This window comes from Dreissena polymorpha, chromosome 11 (genome assembly GCF_020536995.1).
Source record: "Dreissena polymorpha isolate Duluth1 chromosome 11, UMN_Dpol_1.0, whole genome shotgun sequence".
NCBI classification, from domain to species: Eukaryota; Metazoa; Mollusca; class Bivalvia; order Myida; family Dreissenidae; genus Dreissena; species Dreissena polymorpha.
The window spans coordinates 79,154,201-79,178,622 of record NC_068365.1 but is presented as its reverse complement, the minus strand read 5'-3'; the positions used below and the strand labels follow the sequence as shown (position 1 = coordinate 79,178,622).

The 24,422-nt window shown below is 34.8% G+C and overlaps 1 protein-coding gene across 2 annotated transcripts in view; it reads left to right on the top strand.

Annotated features, from left to right (window-relative positions):
- Positions 1-24,422, top strand: part of LOC127850915 (insulin-like peptide receptor) — a 92,381-nt gene that overhangs the window by 22,899 nt on the left and 45,060 nt on the right. For both annotated transcript variants that reach the window (XM_052384313.1, XM_052384312.1), the window contains exons 11-12: positions 11,472-11,786; positions 19,169-19,705. In XM_052384313.1, the coding sequence (XP_052240273.1) occupies positions 11,472-11,786; positions 19,169-19,705 (852 nt within the window). The remainder of the gene's footprint in view (positions 1-11,471; positions 11,787-19,168; positions 19,706-24,422) is intronic.

Sequence of the window (24,422 nt, the reverse complement as noted above, 5' to 3'; positions counted from 1 at the left end):
TAACTCGTGACAATCTGTAAATCTGTTTGGAAATATGAAGTATTATGATGAATTGTGCAAAATGTCATCTCAGTCATTTTTGCCTCATTAGCTGGTCTGAGCACAATGAGCTTTGTGATCGCCTTTAGTGGGCAGTGAGGCGTCAACATTTTCCTTGTTAACATTTTTACAGTCCAACCTTTTTGAAATTCGGTCATAATATGTCAATGATATCATGGACGGTTCAAAAATGGTTTTGGTTGGTTGAAAAACATGGCCACCAGGGGGCAGGGCATTTTACTTATATGGCTATATATGGCTATATTAAAACCTTGTTTGCACTCTAGAGGCCACATTTATAGTTAAGTCACATTGTTGTTGAAGAACATGTCATTTCTTTTTATCTCAGCTGAGCAACTTTGGGCCTTTCAGGCCCTCTTGTAAAATTATTTTGAACTAAGAGAAATATTGCAAATGGAACAATTTGTTTGATGGTTATAAAATATTAATAGCAATGAAACTGACAAATGAGAAAAATGACAAATGGTGAACATCAATATGTATAAAAAGATTTTACTTACAAAATGGTTCTTTTCCATAATATGCTTATCTGCATTTGGATTGACCAAAGCAGCTAGAGATCAAATAATTTTTGAAAGATTGAAACATTTCCAGAATGTTTGCAGTTATTTTCTGCATAAGCTTTCAGCATTAAATATTTTTTTTGCGATTTTAATAAGTCGTAGAGTTTGTATTTAAAACTATAAAAAAATCTAGTAAAACATGACTTTGGGAGTGAAATATACTAGCTGTCAGCTGTTATAGACAGTTGACCATTATTCTCAAGTTTCAAAGGGGGAGGGGGAGACTGATCGCTGTTTGCAGGTGAAAGTGACTGTTATTATCAAGTGGCCTCTAAGTCAGGATGGACTGTATTTTTATGTCCCCCACTATAGTAGTGGGGGACATATTGTTTTTGCCCTGTCTGTTGGTTGGTCTGATGGTTGGTTGGTTGGTTTGCGCCAACTTTAACATTTTGCAATAACTTTTGATATATTGAAGATAGCAACTTCATATTTGGCATGCATGTGTATCTCATGAAGCTGCACATTTTGAGTGGTGAAAGGTCAAGGTCATCCTTCAAGGTCAGAGGTCAAATATATGTGGCCAAAATCGCTCATTTTATGAATTCTTTTGTAATATTGAAGATAGCAACTTGATATTTGGCATGCATGTGTATCTCATGGAGCTGCAAATTTTGAGTGGTGAAAGGTCAAGGTCATCCTTCAAGGTCAGAGGTCAAATATATGTGTCCCAAATCGCTTATTTTATGAAAACTTTTGCAATATTGAAGATAGCAACTTGATATTTGGCATGCATGTGTATCTCATGGAGCTGCACATTTTGAGTGGTGAAAGGTCAAGGTCAAGGTCATCCTTCAAGGTCAGAGGTCAAATATATGTGGCCCAAATCGCTTATTTTATGAATACTTTTGCAATATTGAAGATAGCAACTTGATATTTGGCATGCATGTGTATCTCATGGAGCTGCACATTTTGAGTGGTGAAAGGTCAAGGTCATCCTTGAAGGTCAAATATATGGGTCAAAACTGCTCATGTAATGTCACTTCTGCAATATTGAAGCTAGCAATTTTATATTTGAAATGCGTGTGTATCTCAAGGAGCTGCACATTTTGAGTGGTGAACGGTCAAGGTCAAGGTCATCCTTCAAGGTCAAACGTCATATAGGGGGACATTGTGTTTCACAAACACATCTTGTTGTTGGTGTAAGAACATTACTAAGATGTTAAATTGAAAAAGCAGATAAATTAGAACTCTACAGTTGTGTTGTCATGCGAATAAAGCATATGGATGCAGAATGGTTGTGAAAAAGAAGCCTTATGATTCTGATGAAATTTATCCCCCTTTTTGCCATGTGTTGGGCTAGGTATTGCGCTGAAAAATCTTGATTTTGTTTCAAAATAAAACTCATTTTCTCACTCCATAAAAGCAGAAAATGTCATCTCTGATTAATTTGCATGTTAGTTTTTAAGCCCCCCTACGAAGAAGAGGGGGTATATTGCTTTGCTCATGTCGGTCTGTCGGTCGGTCTGTCGGTCGGTCTGTCGGTCGGTCCGTCCACCAGGTGGTTGTCAGACGATAACTCAAGAACGCTTGGGCCTAGGATCATGAAACTTCATAGGTACATTGATCATGACTCGCAGATGACCCCTATTGATTTTGAGGTCACTAGGTCAAGGTCAAGGTCACGGTGACCCGAAATAGTAAAATGGTTTCTGGATGATAACTCAAGAAAGCTTAGGCCTAGGATCATGAAACTTGATAGGTAGATTGATCATGACTGGCAGATGACCCCTATTGATTTTCAGGTCACTAGGTCAAAGGTAAAGGTCACAGTGACCCGAAATAGTAAAATGGTTTCCGGATGATAACTCAAGAACGCATAGGCCTAGGATCATGAAACTTGATAGGTAGATTGATCATGACTCGCAGATGACCCCTATTGATTTTCAGGTCACTAGGTCAAAGTCAAGGTCACAGTGACCCGAAATAGTAAAATGGTTTCTTGATGATAACTCAAGAACGCTTAGGCCTAGGATCATGTTACTTGATAGGTAGATTGATCATGACTCGCAGATGACCCCTATTGATTTTCAGGTCACTAGGTCAAAGGTCAAGGTCACGATGACCCGAAATAGTAAAATGGTTTCCGGATGATAACTGAAGAACGCTTATTCCTAGGATCATGAAACTTGATAGGTAGATTGATTATGACTCGCAGATGACCCCTATTGATTTTCATGTCACTAGGTCAAAGGTCAAGGTCACAGTGACCCGAAATAGTAAAATAGTGTCCGGATGATTACTCAAGAACGCTTATGGCTAGGATCATGAAACTTCATAGGTACATTGATCATGACTGGCTGATGACCCCTATTGATTTTCAGGTCACTAGGTCAAAGGTCAAGGTCACAGTGACAAAAAACATATTCACACAATGGCTGTCATTACAACGGAGAGCCCATATGGGGGGCATGCATGTTTTACAAACAGCCCTTGTTTATGCAAGTTTTACAGTTCCTTTTTATGCTCCCCGAAATATTTTCGGTGGAGCATATAGTTGCCAGTTTGTAGTTCCTTCCTTCCTTCTGTCACACTTTTTTGACAGTTTCTCATAGCACCTTCAATTCTTTTACCGATCTCTTTCATATTTGGCATGTAGGTACCTTGCATGGACCTCTACCTTTTGATGAGGTTCGAGGTCACTGGGGTCAAGGTCACTGAGGCTAATAATAGATTTTTTTAGGTGGTTATTAACACATACAGTAGATTGACAAAGCGCATCATCAGGGAGCATCCATCAGTTTCACTGATGTTCTTATTTCAAGAACAAAATTAATGAAAGTTTATTAATACGTTTATATATTTATCAATTGTGATTTTTCTAAGGATGTGAGTTTTATTTCAAGTCCATTCATAACCCTGTAAGTTGGCCCAGATGAAAGCCAGTCTTGAAGGCGTCCTTGGAGCAGCTGTCTTTCTTTGATATTACAGAATGATGGTTGCACTTAAGGGCTGTTGTTTTGCATTCATATTGAATCATATTCATCCCTGCAGTGCAGGAGAATTCATTAGTTTTTGTCACGACAGCTTATGTTTTTTTAACAGAGGACTTAACGCTCTGCCCCAGGAATGTCCCAAGAAAGAAAATAGTCCATTTTAAGAGATGTGATTTATCATGGCTAGCTTAAGTTATAGAAGTAGAATTACATTCTACGAAAACTGGAACAGCAGCCAGATAAGTTTTATTATACCCCCACAAACGAAGTTTAGGGGGGTATATAGGAGTGAACTTGTCTGTGGGTCGGTGAGTCTGTCTGTTGGTCAGTATTAAGTGTCTGTTTTCTAATTATCCCCACGCTTTTTGAAAACCCACCCAAAATTGCCTTTTACTATAATTTCTTCCTTTCTACACCGATTCATTTCTAATTGATACTTAACTTCTATAATGACAATATGACAATATGGTCAATCTCAATTATGCATGGCCCCATTACCAACCCTGGGGCGCGCCTGGGTCAAACATGCGGTGTGGGGATATGCATCGGCCTCTGCCGCGCCATTTCTAGTTCAAGTAGTTTTATCCAATCTTCACCAAAATTTGTCAGAAGTTGTATCTTGATAATGTCTAGGACAAGTTTGAATATGGGTCATGCCGGGTCAAAAACAAGGGGTCACTTTGTGCGTTTTAAACATCACAAGTTTTTCCGTTCTCTAATTCAAGTAGTTTTCATCAAATCTTCACCAAACTTGGTCAGAAGTTGTATTTAGATGATGTTTAGGTCAAGTTTGAATATGGGTCATGCTGGGTCAAAAACTAGGTCACAGGGTATCTTAGTGCGTTTTAAACCTCACCATGTTGTCCGCTTTCTAATTCAAGTAGTTTTCATCCAATCCTCACCAAACTTGGTCACAAGTTTTATCTAAATGATCTCTAGGACAAGTTTGAACATGGGCCATTCCGGGCCTTAAACTAGGTCACGGGGTCACTTAGTGCGTTTTTTAACATTCAGCATGGTGTCCGCTCTCTAATTGAAGTAGTTTACATCCGATCTTCACCAAACTTGGTCAGAAGTTTTATGGAGATGATCTTAAGGCCAAGTTAGAACATGGGCCTTTCTGGGTCAAAAACTAGGTCAAGGGGTCACTAAGTGCGTTTTAAAAATTGAGCATGGTGTCCGCTGTTTTTTGTGAAGACGACATGCAAAATATTATATGTCAATGCGGCATGTGGGGGTATTCGTCACATCTGTGACAAAGCTCTAGTTAGACTTGTTTTCTAATAATGGAATAGGATTGAATTACGGCCCAAAAAAAGCCCTAAACATCACTGCATGGATTGTTTTTGTTTTAGACGTTTGAAACCAACAATTGTTTCCAAACTTTATCTGAAATAATTATTGGCATGGTAAATGTCCATGGTATATGAAAAAGTCTATATCAAACATTTATTAGTTGACTGTCTTTAATTGTTTATAGAAAAATTTAACCAATGGTCTGTTTTATATGTAAAAAATTAAGCCCCCTTCCCAATCGAAAAAGTATATATATTTTCCCCACATGACTGCCAGAAATTTGTAAATAAAGGTTTCAAAAATTATATAAATCATTTTTTATTATAAATTGCAACATTGAGTTCATTTGCCTATAATGTTCGTCAACTTGAACCTTAGTATATAAAATATTGAAAGCACTTTTTCTCCCAACTTAAAAGTATTTTTAAGCAAAAAAGACAGTATTTATTTCCCAATTTTTCGTCAAAGCAATGCAATTTTTTTCTATTCGAAGGGTCCCAGCCCGAAATCGTGAAATGGTGGAAAAAACACTGAGAGTATTATACGTTTATTCATCTTGTTTATATAAGTACAGTGTACCAAACATTAACAGTCAAGCAAACCAATAAGAGATTTTGCCACCTGTGCTTACATGTGTAAACCATATGTAAGCACCGTGTACCAAACATTAATTTTTGTGTGCGCTGATTATATGATTATATCTGAGGTATGAATGTCTGAGCAGTCTGCAGTGGCTGAACAGTGTGCACGGAATGCCAGCAAAATGTGTGCAGGATCAGTGGAGAATACCTGTGCAATCATTGTCATTTGACATTATGAACAATATAGGTATTAGTGACAAGCCATTGAACATCAATGTAAGCAAGGTCTTAATAACCTTGAGTCTTCCCGTGATCAATACATTATGCCACCATGATTACTGACTGTCAAGCTATAGAAGTTGTAATTATTTTTAGATGTAACAAATTAAATTATGTTCGCGTGGCTAACAAAATTTGAAGTTATGACTGAAGTCTTTAGATGAGTAAACTAGTTGAGACTTTGTCCACTGTTTGGCTATTGATTGTAGTATGATTAGTATCATATAAGCACGTATAAAAAGTGCTGTCAAGTCATTGTATATATTGACAACAATGCAATATGTTTAATATTTTGGCTTTAATTAAAAAGAAATTTAATTTTAATAGTATACAAAATTGGTTCTTAATATGAGATCCATTAATCATTATTTATGTGTTTCATCCTTTATTTTGGAATTTCTTATTGATTTATTGAGCTTTTGCCAACCAGTTAGTGCACATGCGATGGAAAATCCTGATTGTAAACAGTAACAATCAACTTTTACTGGTTGATAGCAGTTCACTGAAGTAGACTGTAAAGTGTGAACAATCAACTTTTACTGGTTGATAGCAGTTCACTGAAGTAGACTGTAAAGTGTGATTGGTCTTTTTCTTGGTCAGTTGGATGAGCAGACTTCATCTGGACACATTTATTAGATGACTACATTTATAGCTCAGTATCAGCAAAAGGTCACCAATGACTGACAAAACATGTATATAATTTATATGGCATCTGTTGTATCTTAATGGCGCAGAAATGCACACCAGTTTTCTTCCCTTTACCATTCATATTGCATGGGGCAAGTAAAATTATTTGCAGAATTCTGAATGAACACTTAAGTTTTAATGCAAAATGTGCATAATACTGTTACTAGGTTCTACAGATAGTGAACTATAACTCAGATTAACTATGGCTTTGGGTTCATAATGTTCTGTCACTTACCAAGGCCCATAACTCTGAAAATCAGGATGAAGTGTGTGTGCATTAAGTTAATAACTTTATATTTATTACGGATATTCTACTACAACTTCAAACTTCTATACAGTTTCATTAAAAAAAGGTCTCTTATCGTGATACACCTTAAACATGGATAAAATTGTTGGAAATGTAGACTTTGTTTTACAGTTTTTAGCAAAAAAGGTTTGTGGCTGTGAAGGGGGCAAGCATTGTCTTCAAACAAGGGGTATCAGGTCAATTGTCTGAATTGTCTGCTTTGACCAATTTTTTGCAACATATGATATAGCAAGCTTTCATGGAGTCACTGGTACTTGACTCATTTATGCCTAGTGGACTCTCCCATCCTTCTAAATTGGATCAATGGATTTCCAAAATAAGGGATGTCTAGTATATTTATTTCTATATTTAGAATATTTCTGACAGAAATTCCTTTAAGCAAACAGAGCAGACCCTTATGAGACGCCGCATCATGCGGCGTCTCATCTGGGTCTACGCTGTTTGCCAAGGTCTTTTTTCGAGACGCTAGGCATAAATGGGTTAACATTGCAAAACCATATCTCCTTAATGATTTGAATTAGGATGGAGTTATTGCATTGAAAGTTTGTTTGTCATTAGCTCATGTGAATACCCTGTTTATTTCATTAATGAAAATGTTTTGTTTGACAGTTAAACATTTCACAAACAAGTTTAAGCCCCCACAGATTGAGAGGTGTTAAAGGCCTACTTTAAGGAATGTTAATCCTTTCCTCATGTGCTATTTCAGTCGGCATATATTGGTACTAATACAAGGTATATTTGCCAACCATAAATTATTATATTCTTTTTGTTCAAGCTGACTGGTAAATTGAGATTTTTAAAGACTCGCATCATGCGAAAATGGGTCTTATGCATATGCTGCCAGCATAGCTCCAGCCCAGCCTGGGCATCCTCGCAGTTTTGTCAGGATAAGCATATGGAGGAGGATACTTAGGAGATACAGCGAAACCTTGCGTGCTTATTTATAATGGAATGTGTAACCCCTGACCAGACTGCGCATGTGGGCATGCTGGGCTTGAGCTAGGCTGTCCTCATATTCTGTAAGACCAATTTTCGCATGACGCGGATACAACAGTGTTATTTGAATGTGTAGAATGAAAACTGCATCAAATATCAACCATATTTTTAGATGACAAATAAATAAAGTAAAAAATAAGCCATATGAGGACACATATGATCAATTATGGCCATTTGTCTAGACAAGTACATGAGCACTTGTTAAGTAATTTCTTTAAATTAAAAAATATAATTGCTTTAATACAAAAACACATGGCCAATTTGTATGTTAAAAGCAAAATGCTAGTTCTGGCGAAAACTTCTTCTTCTTATTATTATTATAGGTATTTTGATATGTTTCTTACTTCTTTAAACAAGTAATCTGATATTTTATGCAGATTTGTTACCAACAAATATTATCATGAGTCCTTGTTTGATCACGTAGCATGATGTAAACAGAAGGGCTGTTATGAATTAAGTCAGTCAAGTAGCTCATAGCTAGTTGATGGGAAGAAATGTTTATCTGATAAAAAGTCTTAAACGTAAATGAAGGCTCTTGTTTTATTGCAATTATGGGTTGTAATGCACAAACTTGAAACATAATACTAGTAAATAACTTAAGTTTTTAACATTATTTAATTATTTACTCACACAAAAAATGTATGCATGCTCATTAACCCTTTAAGTGCTGGAACCAAATTTTGAAGGCCTTTGCAAACAGTTTGGATCCAGATGAGACGCCACAGAATGTCCAAACTGTTTGCTATTCTGATAGTATTCTAAAAAAAATAAATAGAAGAAAATGCTTATTTTAGAAATTCAGCAGACGACATTTTAGCAGACGACAAATTTCCCAGCATGCAAAGGGTTAAAAAAAGATACTGTTGTTACAAATGGTAAATTTCTTGTTTGCTAATAGATTATTATCCTGGTCTGTTGCCCCAGTCGTTAAATTTGTGCTCATATATGTTTATGACATTCTCCAGACATGTAACAAAATTTTTCTGTGAAGATGTACACGGAACTGATATTCTCTTGGGTAATCTTAGAAAAAGGGAAAATTGTGGGGAAAACATAATTTGTTGCACAAAAAAGAGCAATGTCTTTAATAAATTCCATCAAAACATAATATTTAATGTGATCGAATTCTGCTGCATGTATGATGTACCCATATTATTTGATGACAATTCTTAATGTGAAAGCGGACAAGTTCAAACAGTTGTTGATTATGCTTACCTTGTTTTAGGGCAATATTTCATAAAAGTACTAGCAGATTGATTTTTATGATTGATTTCTTGTTTTGTTAAAATATTTCTACTGATAGGCTAACTCACCCTAGAGTCGATTTTGCCCTTCAGTCGGACATTTTAAGCTTTGTGTTTTGTAAAGATGTTTGTTTTGTAAATACATGTATGATTTGAGTTTACATCATTGGAGACTTTGTTACAAATGCTGGACCCTTAGGTTCTCAAAATAATTAAAATTTCTACATCAAATGTTACCAAAGATTTTCTGACAATGAAATTGCATATGTAACAGTAGTAATATCTTCTGGTAACGATAAATTCATAAAAGTTCATATTTTCAGTATATTCGGTAATAAAATTTTGTGATGTGAAATCGCAAGTACATCGCAAAAATAGGTGACATAACGATATACACACTATAAATAACGCAAGTAGATTGATCATTTTATATATAAAATATATACAATTAACTATGCATGCACAATTTGCATGAACTTTTCTTTTTTTCGTCAATCTGGTTGACGGTCCCTTTAAGGCACACATGACTTTACTTACTGGCAGAGGCATACAGATGAGAATTAACTATGTATTCATTTCAATCAACATGACTCAATCTATAAAGAATCCCTTAGCTCACAAAAAATAAGAATCACATTATGTTTTATCTTTGTACTGTGAAACCATTTATTTTCGTCGGCACAAAATTTCGCCCTTTTCATAAAAATGACTATTTCGTCCGCTCTTAAGTTCGTCCATTTCTGGTTTTGCAAAAAAAAACGTCCGATTTGTTTGTAATAGGCGACACTTGGTAGTCACTTGCAGTAGGTGGGCCTTGTTTGACATATGCCAATTAACAAGTCTGTTATTTTAGGTGATAGTATCTTTCCCTTATTATTTTATGTCATTGACACGTTTTTTGTTATGATTAGCGGATAAGTGGGACTGAATAATCGTTAACGACTGTTTTAAACAACGAAGCCAATTAGTCTTTATCCATTACTATCACGGTCAAACTGATAACAATCTTACCTTTATCGGTGCCAATTAGAGAAGGTGCGAACATTATGGGTTATAATTAGCGTAAGCAAATTATTTTGGTCATATTTCATTAAAGTTTCAAGGGTTTTGCATCGTAAATATTTGATCATTTTAAGTACAGTAATTTGTCTGAAATGTCACTGTTAATATGTATATGTTTTTAGGTATATGTACAAAAATAGTAGATGCAGTTAAAACCAAACAACCAAACACAAATCAAAATGTTCTTTATTAATTTGTAACAAATTGCAGAATATATTTCAGTCAGGTGTTGATCACACATCGTCATATTTTAATTGCGTTTAATAGTATTGTCTTTAATCCGGATTCGCAGCGTGTAGGCTGTATAATCTGCAACACCCCTGAAATACACACAATGGGTAATAAAGTTGTTAACATTTAGCGCTAATCAACACTATTATACCTAAACAAAGTCGACGCATTCGATACAGCCTTATTGCATTCGCGTTTTACAGGAAATGTCAGTTGTCAGTACACTGTATAATGAACACCCCTTTGTGTCAAAACCGGATTTAACTTGAGTGTGAATAGTCGACTGTTTTAAGTTCTTTGTACCATCTGTGTATCTGTATTATAAGTATACCAGTCAACAAACAAGGTGCGCGCTTCCGCATATGGGTATTCGGACGTTCAAAAAATTGACCTACTGGTTTAGCGTTCACGCCGTCGAACGCATTAAGCAATATAACTCGTTTGTTTTCACTATTTCTTTATTTGCAAAAAATACTAGTGGCTTATAACTTACCTTGCAATCTTTTTTTCTCGCATTTTGTGAGTGTGCGAGTGTTAATTTCGAGCCCCAGTGTGTATATGCGTGGATTACGCTGGATTTAAATGCCTCATGCCTACGGTAATTCAGTCTTATTTGTTTGAAATATGGGACATGATTGTTCGTTAGGATCTTGAATTCGTCCATCAGTCGAAGGACGAAAAAGGCGAAAATTAATGTCGGACGAATAATAATGGTTTCACAGTATTTGAGTACTTTTTATGTCACCCTTAGTGGTACAAATGCTTCGGTTGTTGTAAACTTCGGAAGAGACACTGGAAGTGACCATGTCAATTGTCTTCTTTAAAAAAACTTATTTTCATCAATATCTAGGCACATTGACAAACTTATAAATTATATACAGGATTGTAACTGTAAATATTTAAATTGTTATAAATGTAGGGGATTGATAACCAAATCAGTGCTTCAGACAAATATTTGTCTGTGTTTAGGGCAAAAATGTTTGACTCATGGGCGCATTCAGTTGGTTTTGATAATCAACTATTTATAATGAAGTTTAACTGGGAACCAACTAGTTATTGTCATAATAGATTTATAAAATACGATACTAAAAGCCAGGGCTAGCTGAATCCTGTTTTTGATCAAATAGCTTGTTATTTTAGCATTTTAGTTTTAACCTGTATGACTCAAGGGAGAGTTACCCTATTTTCTTATAAAATAAAGTTTCAGCAGTCAAAATGATTGTTTTCAGCAAACAACATTGAGTTTCGTCTGTCCGACCGCTGGTATGGGGCAGTGGAGATCAAGTATGAGAACAAGTGGGGGAGAGTGTGCAACAAGAACTTTGATGATGTTGACGCCGGGGTCATGTGTCGCCAGCTAGGCTACGTAGATGGACGCGTCAGCAACCGAAAGGCCAAAAGCAACGCAGGTACCGTGCGTATGGACAACATTAATTGCACGGGAGATGAGGCGTCCATCTTGGAGTGTCAGCATGAGGGATACTGGAACCGGAATGAAAGGGGCAGCGATTGCTCTGATGCAGTCGTGCAGTGCAATACTACCAGTAAGTGGCTGTTTTGCTTTGTCTTGTAATTAACAGCTATGAGGAAGTAGTAGAAAGAAATTGGCATTTACTGATGATGCTTTTTTATAACTGTAGTATTTATTTGTTTTCTACAAGTGGTTCATGTGAAAATTACTCGAGGTAGTAACTCATTTTTCAGTTCGAACCAGTTGGTATTTAATATTAAGACGTTATGATCGGAGAAGACTTTGAGGACTAAGTTTTCTAAATGCATTATTTTAGTCTGCATCGAGATTTGTACGGTCATGATATCATTTGAACAATTACACGTATTATGTATACTAATATTTATAGAAAATGTATTAAATTGCAAAAAAATGCATCCAAATTTGATATTGTGGTCTAATTACAGTTAACACTTTGAGTCAGACCTAGAGGATCATGCTGGGATTGGTAGAATATTGATTAAAATTGACAAGTGCTCTAAGAACAAATGCATTTTCTAATTTTGGGTGGAAAAAATATCATCTTCCAAGACATGCAGTTTTTTATTTTATGTTTTTCCATAGGTTAATTTACTGATGTACTGAAACATTTACAGAAAACATAGGGTCATGATGTCAAAATAATGATGTCATTTCACAAATGTCCATCCTAGCATTACTGAGATTCTGTTTCATTTGCTGTAATTTTTTTTTGGAACAAGAAGAAGTGCTAGTAAATAGTGAATATTAACTGTCAAACTGAATTAACTTATTTGAAATTTCTGATATTTCGGTGAACTACAAAAAGCAAAATATGAACTTTATTTATTTATTGTTCAATAAATAAATCACTTAATGATGCAACAGCTTTATCAAAATTGAAGTTTTATTGGTCGTCAAACAGCAGGAATTTACTTTGATCAATGGCGTATGCTGCAGGAAATTGATGTCTTGATTGTTAAATGCACATTATGCATTCTGATAGAAAGTTTCTTACAAAAATAATCATGGTTTATAATTTCTGTTATAATAAAATAACTTTTTTATAAAGGTTTTTAAAATTTAATTTAGTAAGTTTACATTGATGTACACCTTTACCTTAACAGTCCTAAAACTAAACGCTTTTAGAAAATTGGTTAAACAAAGCAAAAAATAACCTCAAAATATTCTTTTTGTGAAAAATTGATATAATATATTGAAATATTCACAAAATGTTAGCTTGAATTTGCATGATTTTAAAATTTAAGAGCCATCTATGAAAACGGATGTCATGATTTTGAAACCATAGTGGAGGAATTTAAAGCACAGTGCTTCAAATATGACAAATTTGAAAACTAAGTGAACAAATTAAAGAATTTAACAGAACAAGACTTAGTACTATCATCATTTTACAAAGTTATGTTTCTGAGCTGACAAAAGTGAACTCATGTTACAGTAAACCACAAAGCAGATTAAATTGTTAATTAATAATGACTTAGATTTGGGTTGTGCTCCCCAAAACCCTGCATCTTAAATCTGAAACACCATGTGGATCCTTTTCTAAACCATTTTGTTAAATATTTTTGCAATAAGTCTACCACAACATTAAGAGACAGTTGTGGCTACCAAAAGAATAAGCAAGTCATCATGAGTCATGTGAAGAAACGTGGACTCATGCGCTCAAACGTTGTTTACGTGTTATTTCGTCGGACTGAGAACAAACCACCTAGATATTCTATGCAAGATATTAAATATTAATATTTCATGTTTAATATTATATTGCTGCTCTACATGTATCTAATAGACCTGTAAAGAGGGCCATTTCATCATCTAACAGCATAAAAAAACAAACTCTTTATGTGATTCTTTTTACGTGATCAAATTACTTAAAAGAATATATACCTTACAAAATGCATTTCAATCATGTTTGCAGTTGCCTGCTGTAGGAAAGTTTGCTTTCAGTGTGCGATTGTGTGTACTTACTTTCTATTTTAATATATCTTTACAATAGATTACAAAATGTGTAAGTGCCAACTATTGATCAGTCCGATGGAGGAGAAAATTGGTGCCGCAGACAGGCTTAGGGTCAATGTAGTACAGCATAATTAATCATTACCTTAAGACTTACATTCACAGTTGTTACATACATGGTGTTGAATAATTAACTAAAATCTATCTTTATTGCAAATTATGTTTTTAAATTTATTTCAATTAACTTTTTTTTCATTCTTATTCATTCTTATAAAAAATTACTGTGCAATAAAAAGTTTAGTTTAATTGTTCATTAAACATACAAAAAACACAACAAAATAATGCTTTAAAATCATTAATTTGTTTGCTAACATAGTAACTCAATTCTCTTGAAACATATTAACTTGAATATGACATGTTTGCAGACACCTGTAAGAGTGTGATTCTTGTCTTGTTACAATGAGGTGACACATTATACAAATAAATCTTATTATTGTTAAAGACAACACTTGTTCTTTAACTTGTCTCTTTTTCCAAGCTGTCTAAAATACTGCATACAATTGTATTTTTAAGATTTTAATCTTTTAATAATAAGTTTCTCTAATAATTTTCCATGTGCAAGGAATGTCTACATTTGTGAGTGAGAGCTTGCATAAAGTGGGCAATGCAGTGGATGATTTAAACTCCTTAAAACTACTTGTATTGGAACACACAGTTTCTTCTGAGACAAAACAACAACAAACATAAGTTTTTATTAACCCTATCAGTAATAATAAGTGTGCAATCACAATAACAGTAGGTGTGAAAGTTTAACACTGTGTCCTAATATGTGTTTTAACTCCATTCTGTCCTGTGAGTGCGTGTGTAAGGGGCGCTGTAAAAGCTGTTGGCAGTCTGCCAGCATAGCTGTACTCTGGCGAGACATGTTTGTTTGTGCAATAACCGATATTGTGTGACCTTGAGCAGGAAAAATAGAGGCTCCACATAGGGTCATAGAGCTCACGAAGGAAAAAATGCCACTAGCTTAAAGATAATCATTGATTTAAAAAAAGTCGTAAGGAAGAAAGGTTAGATTGGAAGAAATAACCTGCAAATGATGCAATGGTTTAATGTTGCCTTAGTTTAAATGTACTGATTTCTGCACTACCTGCAATGCTATTGTTATTTGTCAGCATTGAAATGAAGTATTTTCTTTTTTGTGTTTTATGTAGTTTTTTTTTATGATTAGTTTTTATGTTTTTTATCTGTTCATTCAACTGTTTGTTTCCAAAATGTAATTCTATTTAACAATTGTGGATATGATTTAGATAGCTGTCAGAGTACTTATATGTGATGCATTGATTTATCAGAATTTACAATACAAAAACTATCAAGGGTATAATTATGACAAAAGGTTTTTAAATGATAAACAAGTTGGCGTTTCTGTCATGACTGGTAAAATCTGTAGTAAACAAGGCTTGGCTCTCAGTACAATATATTGCTGACCACATTATTGGGAACAAAGAGACTCTTCATATTATATAAGTTCTTTGTGACACTAGTTTTTAGAAATCAAGATGCGTTTAAGAGGTTGTTTATTTCCTTGAGTCTCTTTTCCAGCAATTGGGAATATTGTCAAGGACTTTGATTGGATTGTTATTATACTTTAACGTAAACAACTGTCAACAACTGCTTTCACTGCATACATGCACTATATGAACTATTAAATAAAACACAGAACATTGGTATTTCTTAAATAAAACTCTCTAAATCATGCCTGTTTTTTAATTGATTTCGAACAATGTTCGTAAGAATTAGTTTGTTTGTTTATTGTGTTTTCATATTTTACTTTCATACAATATTTTCGTATGTGAACCATAAATCAATTGTGCATTTTTATTCTGCACTTTGAATGTTATTATTCTATTAAACAATCAACACAATTATTTTTAAACTACAACATTAAAACCAATCTGTCTTTAGTTAGTGTTTTTTTCCAATGAAAGTAACAGCCAAGACACACATTATACTGTTGGGTAAGACGTTTGGTGAAACTTAGAACATAAAAATTATATGGGCATGCTCTTGGAAAACCTGGCTGAATGCATGTGCGTGAAGTATAATTCCCGATTAGCCTGTGCAGTCACCACAGATAATCAGGGAGGACTTTCATCGCTTTATTGGAAATTATCGTTTAAATAAAGTCTGTTCTAAATGAAAATCCTGTCTGGGCAGAAAGTGATGTTCCAGATTAGTTTGTGCAGACTGTACAATCTAATTTGTGGCAATACTTTACACACAGACTACAATCTAATTTGTGGCAATACTTTACGCACAGGTTGTACAATCTAATTTGTGGCAATACTTTACTGCAGACTGTACAATCTAATTTGTGGCAATACTTTACTGCAGACTGTACAATCTAATTTGTGGCAATACTTTACGCACAGACTGTACAATCTAATTTGTGGCAATACTTTACTGCAGACTGTACAATCTAATTTGTGGCAATACTTTACTTGTGCAGTCTGTACAATCTAATTTGTGGCAATACTTTACTGTGCAGACTGTACAATCTAATTTGTGGCAATACTTTACGCACTGCAGACTGTACAATCTGATTTGTGGCAATACTTTACGCACTGCAGACTGTACAATCTAATTTGTGGCAATACTTTACGCACTCGCATTAAGCCCAGTGTTCCCAGTGGACGGCTCATATGTAAGGATCCAAATTATTTGTAACATTATCATTGTTTATAAGCCAGCATTAAACAATTCCTTGACCTTGGTTTATGAGTGGCTAACAATCACATTATTATGCCCCCGGTAGGGTGGCATATAGCAGTTGAACTGTCTGTCAGTCCGTCCGTCTGTCTGTATGTCCGTCAGTCAGTCTGTCCATCAGTCCGAAAACTTTACCATTTCCCATAACTTTTGCAATATTGAAGACAGCAACTTATGGAGCTGCACATTTTGAGCGGTGAAAAGTCAAGGTCATCCTTCAAGGTCAAAGGTCAAATATATGGCTTAACGCGGCGCAGTCGGGGGCACTGTGTGTCTGACAAACACATTTCTTGTTTTTTGTATATATCAGAAATATATTAGTATTGTATAATGGCCAGTAAACAATGTTATATATAAAAAAAATACATAATTATGGTATCACATGTTTTAAATGTGTCTTGTAAGTTTGTTGGAAATTGATTCATTGAAATAATTCACAGGAATTTTAATTTCTTTTATCCTGTAACAAGGTCATGGTCTTAAGAATGCAAAATTCTTTGACATTAAATGGTGGATGACATGCAAATGGTCTTGAACTAGACAATTTAGCAGCAATAAGGTTATTGTTTAAGTAATGTCTTCTATTTGTTTGTTAAACTCTTTATCAGCACAATCAACTGAGTCCTGTGTTAAATGAGTTATTAAAGTGTAACATAATCTTTCTTATAAAGTCTGGCCAAATTAAAGGGACCTTTTCAAGTTTTGGTAAATTGACAAAATTAAAAAAATTGTTTCAGATTCGCAAATTTTCATTGTAGTTATGATATTTGTGAGGAAACAGTTATACTAACATCTACCATGCTCTAAATTATCAAATCTATCTATTTAATGCATCCTTTGACGATTTAAAAACCTGAAAATTACAAAGCGTTGCAACGGGAAATGATTGAATAATTTGGAAAGTTTTGTTGTTGTCCTTATATTTTGTGACACTACGAGGATTGCTTATATAAAGTAAATAATTAATACTTATTATACTTATTGCATGGTCAGGGATGGCCAAGTGGTTTCAGTGTAAGACCTTACTCCAAGGGTCAGTGGTTCGAGTCAAGTTGAGGGTTACGTGCTTTCTTTCTTAAATTTTGTTCTTGTTTTTTACTGGAGCTTTTTAGATCCAATGTATACATTTATCAATCTAAATCATTTAATGACAAACTTCGAAACTTCAATCACATGCCAAAATCTGTGAAAAGGTCCCTTTAAATAGTGTTTGTAATTCATGTTAGAATATTATAAACAGTATTTGAATTGATGTGAAACAATTATTAGAATATAAGTAATTATGCAGTTTTTTATGTATTAGTTTAAAAAGCCAAGTTTATTCTAATGTTACATTGTAAAAAATAAGAAAGTTTGGTAATAAAAACATGATCACTTTCAATATAATATGTTTGATACTAAAGATAATTAATTGCTTCAATGCCATGGTCTTTATAGTATTATCCACTCAAATTCCTTACCCAAAAATGGAAAAACCTCTTGACTCAGATGTTTCATTGCCATCTTTGATTTTTTTTCTCCGAATGCTAAAATAATGCAAAAAAAGGTGGGCAAAGGTTCCCATTCTCTGGGGTTAAAACAGAAGTGACCGGTCTATCGAAGCCTATGTATATCAGTGTCACGCATAGACCAGTGCACCTGTCCACCCCATTTCTCCAAGACATGTATTTAAATGGCTTTAAATAGCTCAAATACAGCATGCATGCCTGTCCAAAATGTGTTCCATTGATAACAAACCAAGGTCCCTAACCAACTTTCAAATCGCTATCTAGTAAAGGCCATTCAGTACCTCTACATTTGAGCATGAGTTTTACTTCTGACTGATATGTCATGAATAGCGGTTGGTGGGTTTATAGCTGAGAGCATAATGACTTAGGCAAATTGCGATTTTGAAAAACAAGGTGTGTTAACAAATACTTGAGCTTATAAATAGCTTTCAATTGATCGTTAGACCTTGAAGAGGACTTCCTGCCATGTCTGTGTATCTGCTAATGTGTCCCTGACATTATGCACTCATATGTAAAATATTCAAAACAACACATTAATATTATGCTTTATTTAAATAAATGTATTGAGCAATTTAGCAATGTTAAATTGAAAACTATTAAGGCGTGACTTATTAATAATGTGCACTTCTGACATGTTTTGTCAGCATTCATTGAAGTGCTTTAGATGTGATTTCTGTACTGATATCTGACCTCGTATATGCTTCAACTTGCTTCACAAACTATTCTTGGAATACAAAAGTAAAGAAACCAAGAACAACAAACAATTAAGTATTTAAAGACTGTCACTGAATATAATAACAAGAAAGAAAATGCTCTATCATCATATAAAAGCCACAATTATAATTCAGTAATAGTTCATAGAAGTATTTAAATCTTCAAGCATTAATTTACTAGGCCTTAAAGTTATGCATCATATGCATAATAAAATTTAAGTTCATATTAAAATGTTTGAACTTTCAAAGTACACCTTTGTCAAGGCACATGCGTCTGAAATGTGTATACAGAATTCAGAGAATGGTTCTGCACATTTTTAAAGGCCATTGTTTACTAAAATTTCAAACATTAATTGCATATTATGCAATACATCTTCAGTTTTAGTTCTTTGGCTTGCCTTGCAATATATGACAACTTTTAATGAGATGCAAAACAGAATAAAGTAATTACCATTGCATTGAGGACAACATTTTATGAAACCCTTTTGCTCTGTTTTCAGTATGCAACAGCAAGGACATTCGTAACAGTGTTGTCAACCTACAGTACCTCCAGAATTGCACGGTCATCGAAGGAAACCTTACCATCCTTCTCATCGACTCCAATTCCATGGACGACTACAACAAGTACTCTTTCCCAAACCTCGTCGAAATTACTGAGTTTTTGCTGCTTTTCCGAGCTAAAGGCTTGAAGACCCTTCGTGGCCTATTCCCGAACTTGGCCGTTATTAGAGGTGACCAGCTTCTCTATGGATATGCAATCGTGGCCTTTGAGATGCCGGATCTGGAGGAGCTTGGACTTCCAAGCCTCGTGTCGGTACCGCGCGGCGCGGTCAGGCTCACCAAGAACCCGAATTTGTGCTACATTGAGACCATCGACTGGACGCGTATCGTGAAGCAACACACTGATAATTTGTTCAAGCAGAATAAGATGCTGTCGGAGTGCGTGGACAAGTGCCATGAGAGTTGCCCACTGGTGCCTGTGAATGGGAAAAACCGCCAGCTTTGTTGGGGTATAGCGCCAAGTGCATGCCAGAAAAGTAAGTATAAGTTTTTGAAGTTTAATGTATGTGTTTGCATCAGCGACCTGGTTAAATTGCTTTGGAATGGTTTGAAAATACGTGACTCTTAAATTAAATAGTCAAGTATGAAATGTTTGTTAGGCAATATGCATGATTTGAAAGAAATGCATAGTGCAAAGAAGAACTGAATGTCATATGGTAGAAAAATACGGTTGATAAAACTTAAATATTTGGCTATAATTTAACCCTTTCCCACACAAGAAGTGAAAATGGCTTTTGCATCCAGCAAACAGCTGTTTGCTGCTCACCAGGAATTAAGGGTTGGAGATGAAGCCTTTCAAACTTGAATTTAGTAAGAAAGGTATTTAATTAAATGTAACTTTCTAAGGGACTACAAATGCGTCAAAATACATATCATAGTGGTAAAGAGTTAAATGCTTGTCTATAATGTTTCCAAATGCATTTATGGCCAAATGCATATTCAACTTTGTGTTTGTGCTGCAGAGGTAATGCTGGATGTGACTCGCAATTTTTTTAGAAGGTTAACATCCTTTCAAAGAGGCATTGGACTCAAATGAGATGCATTATTGTATTGGTAACAGGAATTCATATACACTTGACTACCTTCTACACACACAGTGTATAGAAAATATCTGGTTTACTGTTCATTTTTCATGAATGACAAATTCAGAAATCCTCCTGCTGTGTACTTATGTAAAGGGAAACAACCCGTGTAGAAGTTATTTATAGTCTGTTTCTGTATAGTTTTAACAAATTATTCTATTTTAAAATAAGATATAATGTTGCACTTATATGTTATGTTGATTCCTATTTGATATTTACAACAGAAGAATATTTCATAAGAAAAAAGTATCAATTTTCATGAGAAATAATTGTTAAATATATTTCATGCAATTTTACATCATATTATATTGTCTTGAGTGTGCTTCAATGAATTTAAACATAAAAAAAAATATGAGCCTTTTAAATGATTTACCATGATTTCTTTGTAAAATAATTAAGTTTTCTTTTGATAATTCCATTATTTGCTTCAACTTTGTGTATTTAATGCTCTTGACATATTAAACCAAAAATATTTAAACAAATGTATGCATAACTATATATGATTGGATAGGAAAGCGGTTTATTTCAAACATTGGTTGTATTTTTGAATATTTATTAAGATACCAATTTCCTTTTTTACAACACACAGCTTTGTACTTTCAATAAAAGCCTTTAACCCTTCCCACTCAGAGGCAAAGTGATAATGGCTATGTGCAAACAGCATAAAACCAGAACAGCCTGCGAGTAACTCGCAGTCTGTTCAGGTTTTATGCTGTTTGCTGTTCATCAGTATCTAAGGTTTGCAGATGAAACCTTAAAAACTTGAATCTACTAAGAAAGGTATTTAATCAAATGTAACTTTTAAGGGACTACAAATGCGTAAAAACACATATCTAAGTGGTAAAGGGTTAATTTTGCTTGCATCCCTTAAAAACAATTAATTATGTGCCAATTATGTTGATACTTTTAATGAAGTCTCCAGAGGGCTCCATGCACTGCAAAAACAACATGATGATCAGTGTCTTAAAATAGAATCTTCCTTTACATGATGGCTGGTAAACAACCTTGTTGACAATCAGATAGCCTGCAATATGGTGAATTCCCCTAGGCTCAATTGTGATTGCCCTGGAGCAAAATACATTCTGTAATAATGCTAGGCTCATTGCTTGGGGATGTTAGTATATTAACATTTGTTTTAAATGTCAGTGAGCTTTATCAAATGTGTATTTATTGATATAGTATAATTTATTCAATTAACTTGCCATTAAATTGGAAAGTTAAGACAGATGTTCAAGCTTTAAATGTCACAATTACTGAACATAACATTTAGTGTTTGAACATATAATTTCAATTGTGGTGTCTGAAATCGGTGACAAAATTTCACCTTGAGTGAAGCATAACAATGCAGTTCACATCAAAGCTTTGAACACGGACACAGGCTTATTAAATAAAGTAATGCTGATGTTTTTATTATGTCCCCCACTATAGTAGTGGGGGACATATTGTTTTTGCCCTGTCTGTTGGTCTGTTGGTTTGCGCCAACTTTAACATTTGCAATAACTTTTGCAATATTGAAGATAGCAACTTGATATTTGGCATGCATATGTATCTCATGGAGCTGCACATTTTGAGTGGTGAAAGGTCAAGGTCATCCTTCAAGGTCAGAAGTCAAATATATGTGGCCAAAATCGATCATTTTATGAGTACTTTTGCAATATTAAAGAAAGCAACTTGATGTTTGGCATGCATGTGTATCTCATGGAGCTGCACATTTTGAGTGGTGAAAGGTCAAGGTCATCCTTCAAGGTCAGAGGTCAAATATATGTGGCCAAAATCGCTCATTTTATGAGTACTTTTGCAATATTGAATGATAGCAACTTGATATTTGGCATGCATGTGTATCTCATGGAGCTGCACATTTTGAGTGGTGAAAGGTCAAGGTCATCATTCAAGGTCAAATATATGGGTCAAAATTGCTCATGTAATGTCACTTCTGCAATATTGAAGCTTACAATTTTATATTTGACATGCATGTGTATCTCATGGAGCTGCACATTTTGAGTGGTGAAGGGTCAAGGTCAAGGTCATCCTTCAAGGTCAAACGTCATATACGGGGACATAGCGTTTCGCAAACACATCTTGTTCACATTGTGATAAGCAGTATAAAAAGCTGTCTCGTATGCACTTATTGAAATTCTTAAGGAAAATTGTTCTAAAAAGTTATTTGAAAAAAAGCACCACTTATCTGTGTGTTTACATCTATTAACATTGAACTGGGAACCCCATAAAGTCACGAGATCCTGCACCCTGTTATAAGTACATACCAATATAAGGGATTATATTACTTATGATCAGTACAACATGGGCCATTTTCTTACAGCATCGCTGGTGATAAAAAAAAAAAATTCCTAAAATACATAATTATCCCCCGCCAGAGGCGGAGGGATATTGTTTTGGCGTTGTCCGTTTGTCCGTCCGGCTGTCCGTCCGTCCATCCGTCCGGCACTTTTGTGTCCGGAGCCATATCTTGGAAGTGCTTTGGTGGATTTCATTGAAACTTGGTATGAGTATATATATGCATAAGAGGATGATGCACGCCAAATGGCATTGTACACCATCTGTTAAAAACAGAGTTATGGCCCTTTGTATCTTGAAAAAATGCTTTTTACTATAGGCACTTTTGTGTCCGGAGCCATATCTTGGAAGTGCTTTGGCGGATTTCATTGAAACTTGCTATGAGTATATATATGCATAAGAGGATGATGCACGCCAAATGGCATTGTATACCATCTGTTAAAACAGAGTTATGGCCCTTTGTATCTTGAAAAAATTCTTTTTACTATAGGCACTTTTGTGTCCGGAGCCATATCTTGGAAGTGCTTTGGCGGATTTCATTGAAATTTGGTATGAGTATATATCCCCCGCCAGAGGCGGAGGGATATTGTATTGGCGTTGTTCGGCTGTCCGTCCGGCTGTCCGTCCGTCCGTCACTTTTGTGTCCGGAGAGCCATATCTTGGAAGTGCTTTGGCGGATTTAATTGAAACTTGGTATGAGTATATATCCCCCACCAGAGGCGGAGGGATATTGTTTTGGCGTTGTCCGGCTGTCCGTCCGTCACTTCCTCTGTCTTAGTTTTGAGTTATTGTCCTCCATCCGTCCATCTGTCAGTATGTTCATCCGTCAGATTTGCACCCATCCTCAAACAAAGCATATGTTGCGGGGGATATCAATTCTACGAATTTGCTTGTTTGAATGAAGCCATTATTGTAATACAATTTCTTCTCTAAGTTAACATGTATCGTATTGATATTTGTCAAACAATTTTAATACATGTAAAATAAATACTTATTTTCTGATAGTAAAGAAAGATAAACCAGTGCATAATGGTATACCATTGTTACACAACTTATTTTAGATTTTCAGTTTTTGGGTAATATATCTACATGGGCATACATTTGCTTTGTCTTTTTGTCTGTTTAATTACACCAATAATAACCAATCCAAGTTTCTGCAAAAAAAAAATTTGTTTGAAAATATAGTTGAAACAAACAAATAATGTTTTACTGTAGGGTTAACTTTAAAGAATTTTCTATGTTTTAACACAGTCAAAGTGTGATGGTCAAAGTGATTTCTATGGTAATAATCAGGGTTTTTAATTCTCTTTTTTCTCAGCTGATTTCCTATGTTTTGGTAGATAGATTCTTGCGAACATAGTTATTATGGATTATTGATCTATTAAATAATGAAGACTTTTGTTGAATCCAGTTAGGGCGTAGGGTAGACCATTGCCCCCACCATGAGGTGTTTGCCAAACTTCCCAGTAACTATCATTATAAAAAACAAAACAAACAAAACACTTTCAGGTGTAAACTTTCATGTCAGCAACCATGTTAGCATCTTTTATTTTGCTTTGGACAAGTTTTATTTCCAAAATACTTTACTGATTAGAGCATTCATCTTTTTAGTTTGTCTGCACTTTGATAATGTACCAGTAAGGTGGGCTTGTTTCATAAGGGCTACTTGATTTAATGAGCTTTTATCCCTGCAGAGCCAGTGGCTTTTAGCACATTCTTACATCCCTGACTTTCTCAGTGTGCAGCTGAAAATAATTTCTTTATTAGTCCCCTACCGGTTTCACCGGAGGGGACTCTATGGTTTGCGCTCTGTCTG